The sequence below is a fragment of the Phoxinus phoxinus genome (genome assembly GCF_949152265.1).
Source record: "Phoxinus phoxinus genome assembly, chromosome: 4".
Lineage (NCBI taxonomy): Eukaryota > Metazoa > Chordata > Actinopteri > Cypriniformes > Leuciscidae > Phoxinus > Phoxinus phoxinus.
Window position 1 is genome coordinate 45,111,048 of NC_136879.1, and position 17,500 is coordinate 45,128,547.

The 17,500-nt window shown below is 43.2% G+C and overlaps 2 protein-coding genes across 6 annotated transcripts in view; one reads left to right on the plus strand and one right to left on the minus strand.

Moving 5' to 3' along the window:
- Positions 1-11,079, minus strand: part of sidt2 (SID1 transmembrane family, member 2) — a 37,882-nt gene extending 26,803 nt beyond the window's left edge. The window contains exons 1-4 of one of the 2 annotated variants that reach the window (XM_079609599.1): positions 10,893-11,079; positions 4,052-4,256; positions 3,840-3,961; positions 2,893-3,057 (exon numbers count right to left, since the gene is read on the minus strand). In XM_079609599.1, the coding sequence (XP_079465725.1) occupies positions 2,893-3,057; positions 3,840-3,961; positions 4,052-4,256; positions 10,893-11,062 (662 nt within the window). In that variant the 5' untranslated portion in view covers positions 11,063-11,079. The remainder of the gene's footprint in view (positions 1-2,892; positions 3,058-3,839; positions 3,962-4,051; positions 4,257-10,892) is intronic. The other variant, XM_079609600.1, reaches the window with a different exon arrangement.
- Positions 11,080-14,419: 3,340 nt separating this feature from the next.
- Positions 14,420-17,500, plus strand: part of sik3 (SIK family kinase 3) — a 76,255-nt gene continuing 73,174 nt past the window's right edge. For 3 of the 4 annotated variants that reach the window (XM_079609634.1, XM_079609635.1, XM_079609636.1), the window contains exon 1: positions 14,420-14,718. In XM_079609634.1, the coding sequence (XP_079465760.1) occupies positions 14,488-14,718 (231 nt within the window). In that variant the 5' untranslated portion in view covers positions 14,420-14,487. The remainder of the gene's footprint in view (positions 14,719-17,500) is intronic. The other variant, XM_079609639.1, reaches the window with a different exon arrangement.

Genomic DNA, 17,500 nt, shown 5'->3' on the forward strand with positions numbered 1-17,500 from the left:
ACCTGAACACGCGACCTGAACACGCGACCTGAACACGCGACCTGAACACATGACCTGAACACGCGACATGAAAACACTCGACCTGAACACGTGACCTGAACACGCGACCTGAACACGCGACCTAAACACGCGACCTGAACACGCGACCTGAACACGCGACCTGAACACGCGACCTGAACACGCGACCTGAACACGCGACCTGAACACGCGACCTGAACACGCGACCTGAACACGCGACCTGAACACGCGACCTGAACACGCGACCTGAACACGCGACCTGAACACGCGACCTGAACACGCGACCTGAACACGCGACCTGAACACGCGACCTGAACACGCGACCTGAACACGCGACCTGAACACGCGACCTGAACACGTGACCTGAACACGTGACCTGAACACGTGACCTGAACACGTGACCTGAACACGTGACCTGAACACGTGACCTGAACACATGACCTGAACACATGAACACACGACCTGAACACACGACCTGAACACAAGACCTGAACACGTGACCTGAACACGTGACCTGAACACGTGACCTGAACACGTGACCTGAACACGTGACCTGAACACGTGACCTGAACACGTGACCTGAACACGTGACCTGAACACGTGACCTGAACACGTGACCTGAACACGTGACCTGAACACGTGACCTGAACACGTGACCTGAACACATGACCTGAACACGTGACCTGAACACGTGACCTGAACACGTGACCTGAACACGTGACCTGAACACATGACCTGAACACATGACCTGAACACATGAACACACGACCTGAACACATGACCTGAACACATGACCTGAACACATGACCTGAACACACGACCTGAACACATGACCTGAACACACGACCTGAACACATGACCTGAACACACGACCTGAACACATGACCTGAACACATGACCTGAACACATGACCTGAACACATGACCTGAACACATGAACACACGACCTGAACACATGACCTGAACACATGACCTGAACACATGAACACACGACCTGAACACACGACCTGAACACAAGACCTGAACACAAGACCTGAACACAAGACCTGAACACATGACCTGATCACATGACCTGATCACATGACCTGAACACATGACCTGAACACACGACCTGAACACATGACCTGAACACACGACCTGAACACACGACCTGAACACATGACCTGAACACATGAACACACGACCTGAACACATGACCTGAACACATGACCTGAACACAAGACCTGAACACATGACCTGAACACATGACCTGAACACAAGACCTGAACACATGACCTGAACACACGACCTGAACACACGACCTGAACACACGACCTGAACACATGACCTGAACACATGACCTGAACACAAGACCTGAACACATGACCTGAACACACGACCTGAACACATGACCTGAACACACGACCTGATCACATGACCTGTACACATGACCTGAACACATGACCTGAACACATGACCTGAACACAAGACCTGAACACATGACCTGAACACATGACCTGAACACAAGACCTGAACACAAGACCTGAACACATGACCTGAACACATGACCTGAACACATGACCTGAACACATGACCTGAACACGCGACCTGAACACGCGACCTGAACACACGACCTGAACACACGACCTGAACACACGACCTGAACACACGACCTGAACACACGACCTGAACACACGACCTGAACACACGACCTGAACACACGACCTGAACACATGACCTGAACACATGACCTGAACACACGACCTGAACACACGACCTGAACACACGACCTGAACACACGACCTGAACACATGACCTGAACACATGACCTGAACACGCGACCTGAACACGCGACCTGAACACGCGACCTGAACACACGACCTGAACACATGACCTGAACACATGACCTGAACACATGACCTGAACACACGACCTGAACACATGACCTGAACACACGACCTGAACACATGACCTGAACACACGACCTGAACACATGACCTGAACACATGACCTGAACACATGACCTGAACACATGACCTGAACACACGACCTGAACATGACCTGAACACATGACCTGAACACACGACCTGAACACACGACCTGAACACATGACCTGAACACGTGACCTGAACACGTGACCTGAACACGTGACTGACCTGAACACGTGACCTGATCACACGACCTGAACACACGACCTGAACACGCGACCTGAACACACGACCTGAACACATGACCTGAACACATGACCTGAACACATGACCTGAACACATGACCTGAACACATGACCTGAACACATGACCTGAACACATGACCTGAACACACGACCTGAACACATGACCTGAACACATGACCTGAACACATGACCTGAACACATGACCTGAACACATGACCTGAACACAAGACCTGATCACATGACCTGATCACGCGACCTGAACACACGACCTGAACACACGACGGAAACGCCAATATTCATATTCCAGTGTCAGTGTGATGGTGCTAACATGTCTTACTACAGATATTACTGTTTGGAGACCTCTCTTCACGAGTTGGGGGAGGAGCTGTATTTTAGAGATGCACTATATGCCTATAGATTGTGATATCCTGAAAAGAATGTCAATAATTTTTTTTATGGTTTTAATCCATTTCTGTATTTGGGTTGGAATTTGAAATTAAATCTTTTTGTTTGTTTGCAACTAACCCTTTCTGATATCCATGTTCCAGTTTGAGATACTTGTGTGTGTGTGTCCGTGTGTGTGAGTGTGTGTGTGTGTGTGTGTGTGTGTGTGTGTGTGTGTGTGTGTGTGTGTGTGTCCGTGTGTGTGTGTGTGTGTGTGTGTGTGTGTGTGTGTGTGTGTGTGTGTGTGTCCGTGTGTGTGTGTGTGTGTGTGTGACTCACTGCAGTGTGAAGCTGTCGACGCGACTGACTCTCAGCTGAAACTGGATCCCGGCGCTGGAGAGCGTCGACACGTCCACGAAGAAGAACTGAGTCTCCGCCACGGCTTTAGTGGGCGGCTGGCACAGCGTGCGGCCCACCTGTGTGTACTGGTACTTCCTCTGATACCTGCACACACACACACACACACACGGACACACACACACACACACACACACACACACACAGTTTACTGCTTGTAAACACAGAAGCTCATGAGGAACTGAAAGCTCAAGGTTCACACATGAACGCACGCATCACCATATCACAGTCCAAACTCTGCTGGTCATGTGACTCGAGCGCTGGACCGTGAGTCATGCTTCGGGTTGGGTATCGGTGGAATTTCAACACCATAAACACCATAGAGGAACAACTAGCCGGACTAATATACACTTCAGGCATTATTAAACACAATACACACTCAGTTACTAAACATGAACGTATACAAAATATTAATTTTATACAATTGACCCTTCGCAGGGAGCTTGATTGACAGGTGATCTGACCAATCATACTTCGCCATCCGCCATTTTGTCCGCCAGAGCGGTCAGGAGAGTTAGCAGATGAACATGGAGGATTTGTTCTCCATAGCTTGTCGGACATAGCAACAGTAACTAAGGCGGGTCTTTGCGAGCGGTCAATTGAAATAATACGCTAATTAAAAAAGATACGACTGAAATCACCAGTTTTCAGATTTTCAGGTGCAGAAACTGTAATGTGAAATAACACTACAAATGTACATTACAAATACAGTTCCAGAAGTTACTGAGTGAACGTCCACAAGTTCCTCAGGTGGATGTCACGGGATCGGTATTATGGGATGGTGTGTTGCTAGGCAACGGCTATACTCACAGGCCTCTGAGGATGAGGGATTATGGGATGGTGTGTTGCTAGGCAACGGCTGTACTCACAGGCCTCGGAGGATGAGTGGGACCTGAAAGGACAGAACCGCCTGTTTCTGCCGGACCACGAACAGAACCGGGCTAGCAGCGCTCTCCGATAACAGCTCCACCGACACTCGCACGCCCTCGGTCTGAGAGAGAGAGAGAGAGAGAGAGATTATTATAGGCCGCCTCAGTGTAGCGGTCGTCGGTTCTGATGGACTCGGTTCTGATGACCCTGCCTTGTTCCTGGACACGGTGTGGTTGTAGGAGTAGATGGTCTGGTTGTCGCTGGTGACCACGTCGTCGTACGTCATGTCGAACTGAGCGTCTCTCTGGATGACCATGTTCCTCCCGCTCACTGGACTCCAGAACCCCAGCATCAGGACCAGCCACCCCGAAACCCAGCAGAACCCCAGCATGCTGGATCCGGCATCAGCCTGAGGTCTAGAGCCAGAGTTAGCATACTTCATCTGTACTACATCTGTACTACACACTTCCTTTGTACTTCATCTGTACTTCACACTTCCTTTGTACTTCATCTGTACTTCACACTTCATCTGTACTTCATCTGTACTACACACTTCCTTTGTACTTCATCTGTACTACACACTTCATCTGTACTTCATCTGTACTACACACTTCATCTGTACTTCATCTGTACTACACACTTCATCTGTACTTCATCTGTACTACACACTTCATCTGTACTACACACTTCCTTTGTACTTCATCTGTACTACACACTTCCTTTGTACTTCATCTATACTACACACTTCATCTGTACTACACACTTCCTTTGTACTTCATCTGTACTACACACTTCCTTTGTACTTCATCTATACTACACACTTCATCTGTACTAAACACTTCCTTTGTACTTCATCTGTACTACACACTTCCTTTGTACTTCATCTGTACTACACACTTCCTTTGTACTTCATCTATACTACACACTTCATCTGTACTACACACTTCCTTTGTACTTCATCTATACTACACACTTCATCTGTACTACACACTTCCTTTGTACTTCATCTGTACTACACACTTCCTTTGTACTTCATCTGTACTTCACACTTCCTTTGTACTTCATCTGTACTACACACTTCATCTGTACTACACACTTCCTTTGTACTTCATCTGTACTACACACTTCATCTGTACTACACACTTCCTTTGTACTTCATCTGTACTTCACACTTCCTTTGTACTTCATCTGTACTACACACTTCCTTTGTACTTCATCTGTACTTCACACTTCCTTTGTACTTCATCTGTACTACACACTTCCTTTGTACTTCATCTATACTACACACTTCATCTGTACTACACACTTCCTTTGTACTTCATCTGTACTACACACTTCCTTTGTACTTCATCTGTACTTCACACTTCCTTTGTACTTCATCTGTACTACACACTTCATCTGTACTACACACTTCCTTTGTACTTCATCTGTACTACACACTTCATCTGTACTACACACTTCCTTTGTACTTCATCTGTACTTCACACTTCCTTTGTACTTCATCTGTACTACACACTTCCTTTGTACTTCATCTGTACTTCACACTTCCTTTGTACTTCATCTGTACTACACACTTCCTTTGTACTTCATCTGTACTTCACACTTCCTTTGTACTTCATCTGTACTACACACTTCATCTGTACTACACACTTCATCTGTACTTCATCTGTACTTCACACTTCCTTTGTACTTCATCTGTACTACACACTTCATCTGTACTTCATCTGTACTTCACACTTCCTTTGTACTTCATCTGTACTTCACACTTCCTTTGTACTTCATCTGTACTACACACTTCATCTGTACTACACACTTCATCTGTACTTCATCTGTACTTCACACTTCCTTTGTACTTCATCTGTACTACACACTTCATCTGTACTTCATCTGTACTTCACACTTCCTTTGTACTTCATCTGTACTACACACTTCATCTGTACTTCATCTGTACTACACACTTCCTTTGTACTTCATCTGTACTACACACTTCATCTGTACTACACACTTCCTTTGTACTTCATCTGTACTACACACTTCATCTTCATCTGTACTACACACTTCATCTGTACTTCATCTCTACTACACACTTCATCTGTACTACACACTTCCTTTGTACTTCATCTGTACTACACACTTCATCTTCATCTGTACTACACACTTCATCTGTACTTCATCTGTACTACACACTTCATCTGTACTACACACTTCCTTTGTACTTCATCTGTACTACACACTTCATCTTCATCTGTACTACACACTTCATCTGTACTTCATCTGTACTACACACTTCATCTGTACTACACACTTCCTTTGTACTTCATCTGTACTACACACTTCATCTTCATCTGTACTACACACTTCATCTGTACTTCATCTGTACTACACACTTCATCTGTACTTCATCTGTACTACACACTTCATCTGTACTACACACTTCATCTGTACTACACACTTCATCTGTACTACACACTTCATCTGTACTACACACTTCATCTGTACTTCATCTGTACTACACACTTCATCTGTACTACACACTTCATCTGTACTACACACTTCATCTGTACCTAGTAATGGGCGATATAAACGATATGCGATATAAACGATACAAAATTGGCCTACGATAGAGATTTAAATTATATTGCACTATCGCGATAATGCATGTTGATGACGCAATCTACCCGCGAAATTTAGAGCCACGAGCTGCAACCGGCTGAAGCGCATCATATTCGTCGTATTCTTGAGTAAACATGGCTGACAGCGAAACGGAGGAGCCGGTGAAAAAGATCGGTGCAACATCCATTATTTGGACTTGGTTCGGATTTAAGCCGTCCGACGAGCAGCAGCAAACTATACAGAGTGTGTGGGGCAACAGTTCGGGGTAACACACGACTAATCTGTTCTGCCACCTCAACACGAAACATGTCACTGAATACCAGCGCGTATTCACAAAATAGTGTAAACACAACATCTCTGTGTGTGCCCGATTTTAAGATTCATTGTTGTGTTGCTTTTTAACTGAGAAGACATCAGTTTTTCTGCTCTTTGCATATTTTGTGTCCTTTAAAAAAATAGCCAAACTAAAACTGCATTTGATTTCGAGTGCCTTCTGCACTGTTCTGCACTCTTTACTGTCTATGGCACGGCACTACTGTAAATAACCTTTTATACTTGAAGCATTTTCTTTAGTTGACGTCAGGGTGGGAAATTAGCACCCGCCACCCGCCGAGGGCGGGTACTTTTTCAAAGTGGCGGGTCACTTTGCCGTGTATACCAGCCACAGTGGCGGGTGGATTATAATAATGCTGCGTTCGCACCAAAAGCGCGCGTAAACGCGTCTTTACATTAACATTGAATGTATTAAGTAGTAACCAATAAACACATGCTGCGAGTGATTTCATTGTACGGATTGGACAGCCTTTGTCAAAGAATGCGGTTGCTAAGTAACAATAATACACTTTTATCGAGTAACTCTTTTGATTGGTTTTCAGCGCTGTGTGTCACGGCGCTGAAGAGACCGTTATACTGTATAACTTATACACATAGCTAAGCTGAGAATAAAAAAGTGTATATATATAGCTGAGCTGGTGCAGAAGAAAGGGAAATTATTTTTTTTAAATCTGGCGACATCCTGGTGTTAGGAGGCCCGCAGCGGAGTCAGCAGTTATAAATGAACAGCTACAAACTGAGGGCGAAGTAAAGAAAACGAAAAGGTAACGTTACTTTTCTAACAAGTGGCGCATTGATGACCAAGGGAAACGTTATCCTATCTTCCCGACGACCAGTCTATGCACTGCACTTAGGTTCGTCTGAAATGGGAAAGTGTCGGTTTAATCCGCTGTGGCCACAAATGCCAGAATTCAATAATTTAAACCCCAAATCAGAGCTTTTCTGTTAAAAGAACATGTTTTCTACGCGGTCTTTTCAATAGTATCTGGCAATGCGCGCGCGCTCTCTCTAGCACTGCTGAAGCGCGGATGATCTGAAAACACAGACAAGCTGGCGATCTTTATTTGAGATTTTCTACTTAAATTAAAGTGTCCTTCAGTCGGTCTGTGTTCTGTCACGAGCCGCTTGCGCTGTTTGTGCGACTAAATCTGCGATCAAAATGCAGGCTGAAATCCAGCAGTGTTTTTAATGTTGATCATGAGCAAGAATGCAATGTTTCCCGAATATCCACACGATTTCAAATGTGACATTGATTGTATACAACAGTAAAAAAAAAAAAAAGGGTAACATTTAAGTGATGTACTGCATTTAAAACAGTATAGTCCGGCTTATTGCTCTATTTTGCAACGAAATCTGTGGCTTTGAACGAACCGTGAGATTCAATGAATTAATGACTCGATGACCGCCACCTACTGGCTATGTTAATATAATATTTTTATTAATATTAAACGTTTTTTAACATTGCATATTTATTGAACATTGTTTTATTTAAAGCATTATTTATTTTTAAAAGGTATTATAAAGGTTAAAAATTAAATGGAAAAATGTATTAAAGGGGGCGAATATTGTCCCTTAATGGAAAAGGTGTGACTGCAGTCTAAGTGGAAGAGAGGGGGTACCAGGGGGTACGGCACTCAAAAACATTGGAGAACCACGGAACTTAGGAAAAGGGATATGTAGAATTGCACAAGTGCTAAAGAGTGCAATGTAAATAATTTCTCATAAGCTTAATTGAATGGCCTAGAGAGAATAATTATGACATTTTCTGTCTAAAGACTACATATAAAATAGCTACCTAAAGTAACTGCAGTTTACTAAAAGTAATGCCTTAAAGTTTGCATTCATAAGCATTTTCGTCTGAAGTTGAAGACTAAGACTGAATCAAAAATGGTTGCCAAAATGAACTCTGGCCTACACACACCAAGCGCACTACAACGCTGTTGCGTATGTATTTAATATGACTGATCATTTAAATAAAATGTTTTATTTAATTCAACTAGCCTACATAGTAGCCTACATAATTATTTTCCAGGGTTTAAAATTTATACAGATTTGATATTTTCCCCTCATACTTATGTTGGAATGGGTACGAAGTTGGCATTGAATTTCATTTGAAATGGTATTAAAAAGGTCTTTAAAAGCCTTGAATTTAAGCTGGAGGATCCTGGGGGTACCCTGAAATAAATAAAAAACGTATTAAAGCAATTTCTTTCTTGCAATTTGAATTCCGGAAAAAGTGGCTGGTAAAAAATATAAGTGGCTGGTAAAATTGGGCATCCACCAGCCACTGTGGCTGGTGGACAAAAAAGTTAATTTCCCACCCTGGTTGACGTATAACAGGAGAAACTCGAAAAATTTGAATATCATGCAAAAGTCAAACTAATATATTATATAGACTCATTACATGCAAAGTGAGATATTACAAGCCTTTATTTGTTATAATTTTGATGATTATGGCTTACAGCTTATGAAAACCTTTTCACAATATTCTCATTTTGAATTTGGGGTTTCATAAGCTGCTAGCCATAATATAAACATTAGGGCTACTTAAAGTCTAGTGTACTTGAATTTTATTTATCTGCAACATTATGTTGTATAATTACACTTTTGCACAATAAATGTTCTCAAAACGACATACACCGTTTCTTTCTTTCTGTACACACTTCATCTGTACTACACACTTCATCTGTACTACACACTTCATCTGTACTACCCACTTCATCTGTACTACCCACTTCATCTGTACTACACACTTCATCTGTACTACACACTTCATCTGTACTACACACTTCATCTGTAACAACTAAACAGCTAGACAATGGCATCTCTGAATTCAATAATGAAATGCCTTTAACTGAAAATGTAATGTTTAATCTTATTATTATACATTACTGACACTCTATCCTCCAATTTGATACTGTTAAGTGCTTTTTTGTTACAGTAGGCTATATTTTAATCTTTGATAACAGTAGGTTATACAAATACAACGGGTCATGTTAGCCCTGGTCCAATTAAAAAATATTAACAGATAGAACTCTTAAAATATGAACAGGTATGTAAAATATACCTCATTGTCATGTTCTAGACTTATATTTAGCTTTAAATAAATAAAAAAAATACCCCCTTAATATTGTGGCAGTTTTTTTCTCTGTGGTATCGAAAATCGATATTTTTCAAGGTATCGTATCGAAGTTAGAAATTCTAGTATCGTGACAACACTAATCTGTACTACACACTTCATCTGTACTTCATCTGTACTACACACTTCATCGGTACTACACACTTCATCGGTACACACTTCATTCGTACTTCATCTGTACTACACACTTCATCGGTACTACACACTTCATCGGTACTACACACTTCATCGGTACTTCATCTGTACTACACACTTCATCTGTACTACACACTTCATCTGTACTAAACACTTCATCTGTACTACACACTTCATCGGTACTACACACTTCATCGGTACTACACACTTCATCGGTACTTCATCTGTACTACACACTTCATCTGTACTACACACTTCATCGGTACTAAACACTTCATCGGTACTACACACTTCATCGGTACTACACACTTCATCGGTACTACACACTTCATCGGTACTACACACTTCATCTGTACTACACCCTTCATCTGTACTACACACTTCATCTGTACTACACACTTAATCTGTACACACACTTCATCTGTACACACACTTCATCTGTACACACACTTCATCTGTACTTCACCCTTAATACATAATACACACCTAAAAGTACTACATACTTAACGCTGTTTACATTAATCAGGAGTGACGTCACTATACGTCCATCCAACTATGAAACGTTAGTTCCACTGAATACAGCTCGAATAACACATTAATACTGAGGTAATTGTAGACAAATGTGACGCGATAGGCCGAGAGTTTATAAAGAATTAACTGTGATTAATTGTGTTATCAATAACATGACAGAAACACACACACACACACACACACACACACACACACACACACATATAGTCAGCGACGTTAACGTTACATTTCCATAAGAATAATAACAGCCATCAGGTGACGTTAGCGTAGAGGTTTCTGTGAGGTGGACGTATACACTGACCGTGTCTCGCGCTGAGCTCCCGATGGCGGTATTAAACACACACTTGAGCAGTGTTCACTATAATGTGCGGTTAGGTGTGACACTGAGGTGAACGGTGAACGCGGTTGCGGTCCGCTCGCCCTCGCGCTGTTGTGTTGATATACTGGCCAGCGGCTCAGACGTGACGTCATCGCGCACAGGTCACGTGACGCGCAGGTCGCCTCCACAGACGGGGACACGTTCACAATTATTTTACACACAAAGAACAATTATTTACACAAACTACATAATTAATATGTAGTTTGTGATACATGTGAGTTAATAATACACATAATTCAATCTTTATCGAATTACAGCTGCTGTCGGGATGGATCCTCTGCTTAGCCAATGGCAGAGCTCGGAATGGCACACGTGATCCCGTTGACGCTCATGACAGGAGTTTGTTTACGTTTGTCTGTCTATGCTAAAGACCCTCATACATTACACACACATACACATTAATAAAGGCACTGATTTCAGAACAACCTGGCCTGTGAATCAAAGTGATTTATTCATAATAATGTGTTCGCAATCTGACTGTAACTATTCTGACATGTTCTGAACATATTTATGGCGATATGTTGTAGTGTAACGTCTGCTGGGAAGTTAATTAAAAAAGTTAAAGAGAAAGATCTTTGGTTTTGTGATGAGAGACGCTTCTGTACATGTTGTGTGTGCGTGTATACACACACACACACACACACACACACACTGCTTCTGCTTGATGTGTTGTGGTTTCCTCCAGTATCTGCAGCTGAGGGTTTGCTGACGTTTTGATGCGCAGAAGCAGGAAGTCAAACGTCATGTTTTTGAGATGCTTCCGGTTGATTGGATGAACTCTCTGACGTCCAGGAGCTGAGCTGCGGTGGACCATATACACTGTATATACATCAAGGGCTATTAAAATATCAGGCAGGGGAGGCAGTGTCTCCTCAAAAACTAATTTGAATAATAAAAATAACATAATAATAATAAATATATAAATAAAACAACGCAAATATTACAATTGTGACGTTAAAGGTAGGGTAGGCGATTTCAGAGCTGCTAGCAATAGCGAGCTAGTTTTTAAAAGCATGAGCTAGCATGTTTTGGTCCTGAGTAGGGATGGGAACCGGGAACCGAGAACCGGTTCTTCTTCAGAACCGGTGCGCAGTGAATCGATTCCTTGGAACCGTTAGCATGCCTGCTTAACGATTCCGCTTATCGGTTCCGCTCGTTCAAATGTGACACGACGTTACACACGTGCTGCGTTGTTTTGGTTCAGAATGTAGCAAACACTATGAGAAAACATGGCATCGAGCCAGAAGCGCTCTGACCGCGTCCTAACTACATGCAACGCGGCGGTGCGACACGTGATAAAAAGTATAATTTTCCATGTTAATCAAAGTTTAACCAGCCGCGACACGCAACGATTCTATTTGAAACAGATCCTATTTTACTGCGACGTCGCGCTGGGACAACAATCTCAAAGTGTGGCAATGATAATATCAGGTACTATGTGCTTTGTTTAATGTTAGAAGCGTGTATAATGTGACTGAATATCATTTAGTGCTCCAGCTTTGTAGCTGTAAAAACAGCAATGGCTAAGTCACATCAGATCTTGAAATTAAACAAATGGAAACAAAAACGTTCAAAATGTGAAGAAAACCTGTGTATTATTTGACAAAGTTTGTTTTAGTAACTCAATAGCCTAATCCAAATGAGCACTGTTAATATTCCAAAAGGCACACGCTCTTCCTGAACTGTTTTCAGTCTGTGTTTTTATTTTTTATGGCACATAAATGGCAGTTTTATTTTTATTTTTTGTCCGGACCAATGAATGTGAAAATTATCAATTTGATCAGATATTAAAGCGAGTTAATACAAACAAATTTGTACTTAATTCCTCACCCCAATAAGAATCGATAAGAGAATCGATAAGGAATCGGATCGATAAGCAATATCGATATTGGAATCGGAATCGTTAAATTCTTATCAATTCCCATCCCTAGTCCTGAGACTTCAGCACTTCTGTTATTGATTGCTCTCAGGATGTGGAGAGAAACCAGTGTAACCAAACGTGCTGATCTACTGTAAAGAGTTACAGGACTGTCCCCACAGCGACCCCTGCAGGCGGAGTACAGCGGGACGCTCGCCTCGAGCCAACACACCCGCTCAAGCGCTGGGGTGTGTGTGTGTGTGTGTGTGTGTGGGGGGGGGGGGTCAATGCCTTCATTACACTTTGATTGGATATGATCGGTCATGATCAGTTATTGATTGGATATGATCGGTCATGATCAGTTATTGATTGGTTATGATCGGTTATGATCGATTATGATCAGTTATTGATTGGATATGATCGTTATTGATTGGATATGATCAGTTATTGATTGGATATGATCGGTTATGATCGGATATGATCGGTTATGATTGGATATGATCAGTTATTGATTGGATATGATCGGTTATTGATTGGATATGATCGGTTATGATCGGATATGATCGGTTATGATTGGATATGATTGGTTATTGATTGGATATGATCGGTTATTGATTGGATATGATCGGTTATGATCGGATATGACCGGTTATGATTGGATATGATTGGTTATTGATTGGATATGATCGGTTATTGATTGGATATGATCGGTTATGATCGGATATGATTGGTTTGTGCGATAAATCCCGGCTCTTGTTGATGACTGATGATCATAAATATCAGTTCACACATACAATATATTGTTTAAATTGTTACTGCCTTTGGTTATTATTTTGGAATAGATGTTACAATGCAAAAAAACACTAACTTGATGGTATTAATAAATTGTGTTACCGAAGATTAATTACATGCAATATATAATTGTATTGGGTCTCCTTGTTTATTTTTTATTTTTTTTTATGTTTATTTAATCAGGAAAATGCGACAACATTCAGTGTAACAGGGACACGAATTTACATTTGATATGTAACAAAATGTAAAAAAAACTGTGAGGTCATTCTAAACACAACTGAGCTTGAGCATCTATAGGCTACTGCAAATTACCATATTAAACAACTCTAATGACAGACAGATAGATAGATAGATAGATAGATAGATAGATAGATAGATAGATAGATAGATAGATAGATAGATAGATAGATAGATAGATAGATAGATAGATAGATAGATAGATAGATAGATGCGCATGCTCTGAGGCTCGTGCATGAGGAGTTGCGCATTCACGGTTCCCACATTCCTGTCTCCGAGCGCGTTTCCGGTTGAAAGAGGGGGGGGGGGGGGGGGGGTATAGGCAGGGAACTTCTTGTTGTCATGACGATAGTTTCCTCAGCGCATTCGAGCATAGACAGCGAGAGATCTGAGGAATATAATAAACCAAACACACACGCGCACGCGCGCACACGTCCCGTCGCCAAGGCGACCGTGACACGCGCTCGCGCGGGCAATGAAGTCATTGTTACGCTATCGGTTGCCACGGCGACATCCATGAGTGCGCGCTGCGGAAAGGGGCGGAGCTCGCGCCGTGACGCACGGCGGGGGCGTGTCCCGGGAGCGCGCTGCGCGTCCTCGCTTGTTGTTCCCGCAGAGAGAGGGCAGAAGATGGCGGCCGTGTCGAGCGGGCCCGCCGCCGGGCTCCCGAACCCCAACCCGAACCCGAACCCCAACCGGAGCCGCGAGCGAGCGCAGCCCAACGCCCCCATACACCACCCGAACGCGAGCGTCAGTCGCCCGCCGGCCGTGCGCGTCGGGTACTACGAGATGGAGCGCACCATCGGGAAGGGCAACTTCGCTGTGGTCAAACTCGCCACGCACATGATCACCAAAGCAAAGGTGAGGGACGCGGTAACGCTTTAAGATGCGGCGCGGCGCGATGAACGCACTGACGCGCGCGCTGGCCAGCGGAGACACCGAACACACAACACACACACACACACACACACAGAGAGAGAGAGAGATGCGGCCTGCGCTCGCGCCCGTGCGCGCGATCTGTGAAAATTGTGTGTAACGTTAGATGTGTGTGTTGCGTATGGATTGTGTATGTGTTTGCTGGTGTGTGTAGATTGCGTGTATGGGGACTGTGTGATAGTGTGTGTGTTATGACAGTGTGTAGATATGTGGGTTGTTACTGTAATTCATGTTGTCTTATTGCAGCAGTGATGCTGTTGTGGGAGAAGAGAGAGAGAGAGAGAGGGAGAGAGAGAGAGAGAGGGATAGAGAGAGAGAGAGAGGGATAGAGAGAGAGGGATAGAGAGAGAGAGAGAGAGAGGGATAGACAGAGAGAGAGATAAACAGATAGATATAGATAGAGAGAGAGAGAGGGATAGAGAGGGATAGAGAGAGAGAGAGATAGAGAGAGAGGGGGATAGAGAGAGAGAGGGATAGAGAGATAAACAGATAGATATAGATAGAGAGAGAGAGAGAGAGAGAGAGGGGGATAGAGAGAGAGAGGGATAGAGAGAGGGATAGAGAGAAAGAGAGGGATAGACAGAGAGAGGGATAGATAGATATAGATAGAGAGAGAGAGAGAGATAGACAGAGAGAGGGATAGAGATAGAGAGAGAGAGAGAGAGAGAGAGAGAGGGATAGAGAGAGAGAGAGAGAGAGAGAGAGAGAGAGAGATAGAGGGAAGTAATGGATCGTGTGTGTGTTCTGCAGTATTAGATATTGATATTGTATTTGATGTGATCATAACAATCAGAACTGATTTCATCATCATCACCACACACTCGTGTGTGTGTGTGTGTGTTCAGTGTTGATCTTTGTTCATCTGTGTGTGTGTGTGTGTGTGTGTGTGTGTGTGTGTGTGTGTCCGGATCACTGCAGGTCAGCTCCAGGTGTGTGTGTGTGTGTGTGTGTGTGTGTCCGGATCACTGCAGGTCAGCTCCAGGTGTGTGTGTGTGTGTCCAGATCACTGCAGGTCAGCTCCAGGTGTGTGTGTGTGTGTGTGTGTGTGTGTGTGTGTGTGTGTGTGTGTGTGTGTGTCCGTGTGTCCGGATCACTGCAGGTCAGCTCCAGGTGTGTGTGTGTGTGTGTCCAGATCACTGCAGGTCAGCTCCAGGTGTGTGTGTGTGTGTGTGTGTGTGTGTGTGTGTGTGTGTGTGTGTGTGAGCAGGTCAGCTCCAGGATCCCCCAGTTTGACTCCTCTTAAAGGAACAGTGTTTGGGAACAGGTTTACCGTTAGCCGATCTGCGGCTCTGGCGGCAGCACTGTTAGCATAGCTTAGCATAGATCACTGACTCTGATTAGAGCGTTAGCATCTCTCTCCAAAAAATGACCAAAGAGTTTTGATATTTTTCCTGTTTAAAACGTGACTCTTCTGCATAACGTCGAGTCCTAGACCGACAGCAGATGGAGAGCTGTGATCCGGCCGGCGTACAGCGGCGCTCAGAGCTGGAGAGAGTGCTAGAAATCTACCGTTAAAGTACCGTCACACTGATGACATCATACTCAACTACAAGTAAAAGTACAAATTACTCTTCTCAAAAACTACTCAGAGTACTAGTTACTTTCTAGCCGGCGATAGTAAATATTCAATCAAATCATAGATGTGTGTAGATAATAGCCACTTTTAACACATTTTTACCTTATTGACGAAGGACATTAATTAGTGGTCATGATACTGGACTTTCTAAGTTCAATATGTACGATGTAGTAATGCAGTTAGACAGGTTATCTGTACAAATCACACTAATGCCCCGTCTCCAAACTCTCAGTCCAGCCGTGAATCACTCTGAGCTCTGCCTCCTCTGATGATCCGCTCCTAACTGCGACTGCGGCCGCTTTTCAAATATCAGGGTTTTTATTGGTCCGTTCACGACCAGATATTTTTATTGGCTACCGAAATGCCGGTCAAAGATTTGAATATCAATTCAAATTGTACCCAGTAACGAAATATGATTTTACAAGTACCGAAGTAGATTACTTAGCTTGATATCTACTAGAGTACAAGTAAAATTACAGATTTAAAAATATACTCAAAAAAGTACAAGTACCCGAAAAAACTACTTGATTACAGTAACGTGAGTAGTTGTGATTCGTTACTTCCACCTCTGCCATATTACACACTTACTGGGGCTGTAGTCTCCCAGTCCATTACTGGTGGATGCGTTCTGGCCCGACCACAGCTCTGATTGGTCGATGTTTAGCTCATCATGTCATCAGGTGGAGAGCAGTAGTTGCTACTGTCACAGTCTGTCTTCAGAACACCCCTGGGCTCCACTTCTCTTGGATTCGCCCGACCCACAGTTAACTGTGAGCGTGTGATTCAGTCGTCCTCTGCTACTCGTCATCAGACACATCGGCAGTGTGGCGGCACTGTCTGGATTAGTTTGAGCCTGTGCTTTATTCTCAGTTATGCATTTTATTTAGTTTCTGCTCTTGATCTGCTCTTGATCTGGTTTGTTTAATAAATATTATTGTTCATTAAAGTGGACGTGCCTTTGGTGTGTAAGAGTAAAGCTGTAAGTTAATAGTCTACCGTGTCTCAGCCGCGAAGCTAAGCTCCTGTGTTCAGCCGCGCTCTGAGCCTGTCAGTTATTATAATACATATGACCAAAACAATTGTCTAAATTATGTTGCATATTCCTCAAAAGTTCTTGTGATGATATCAACG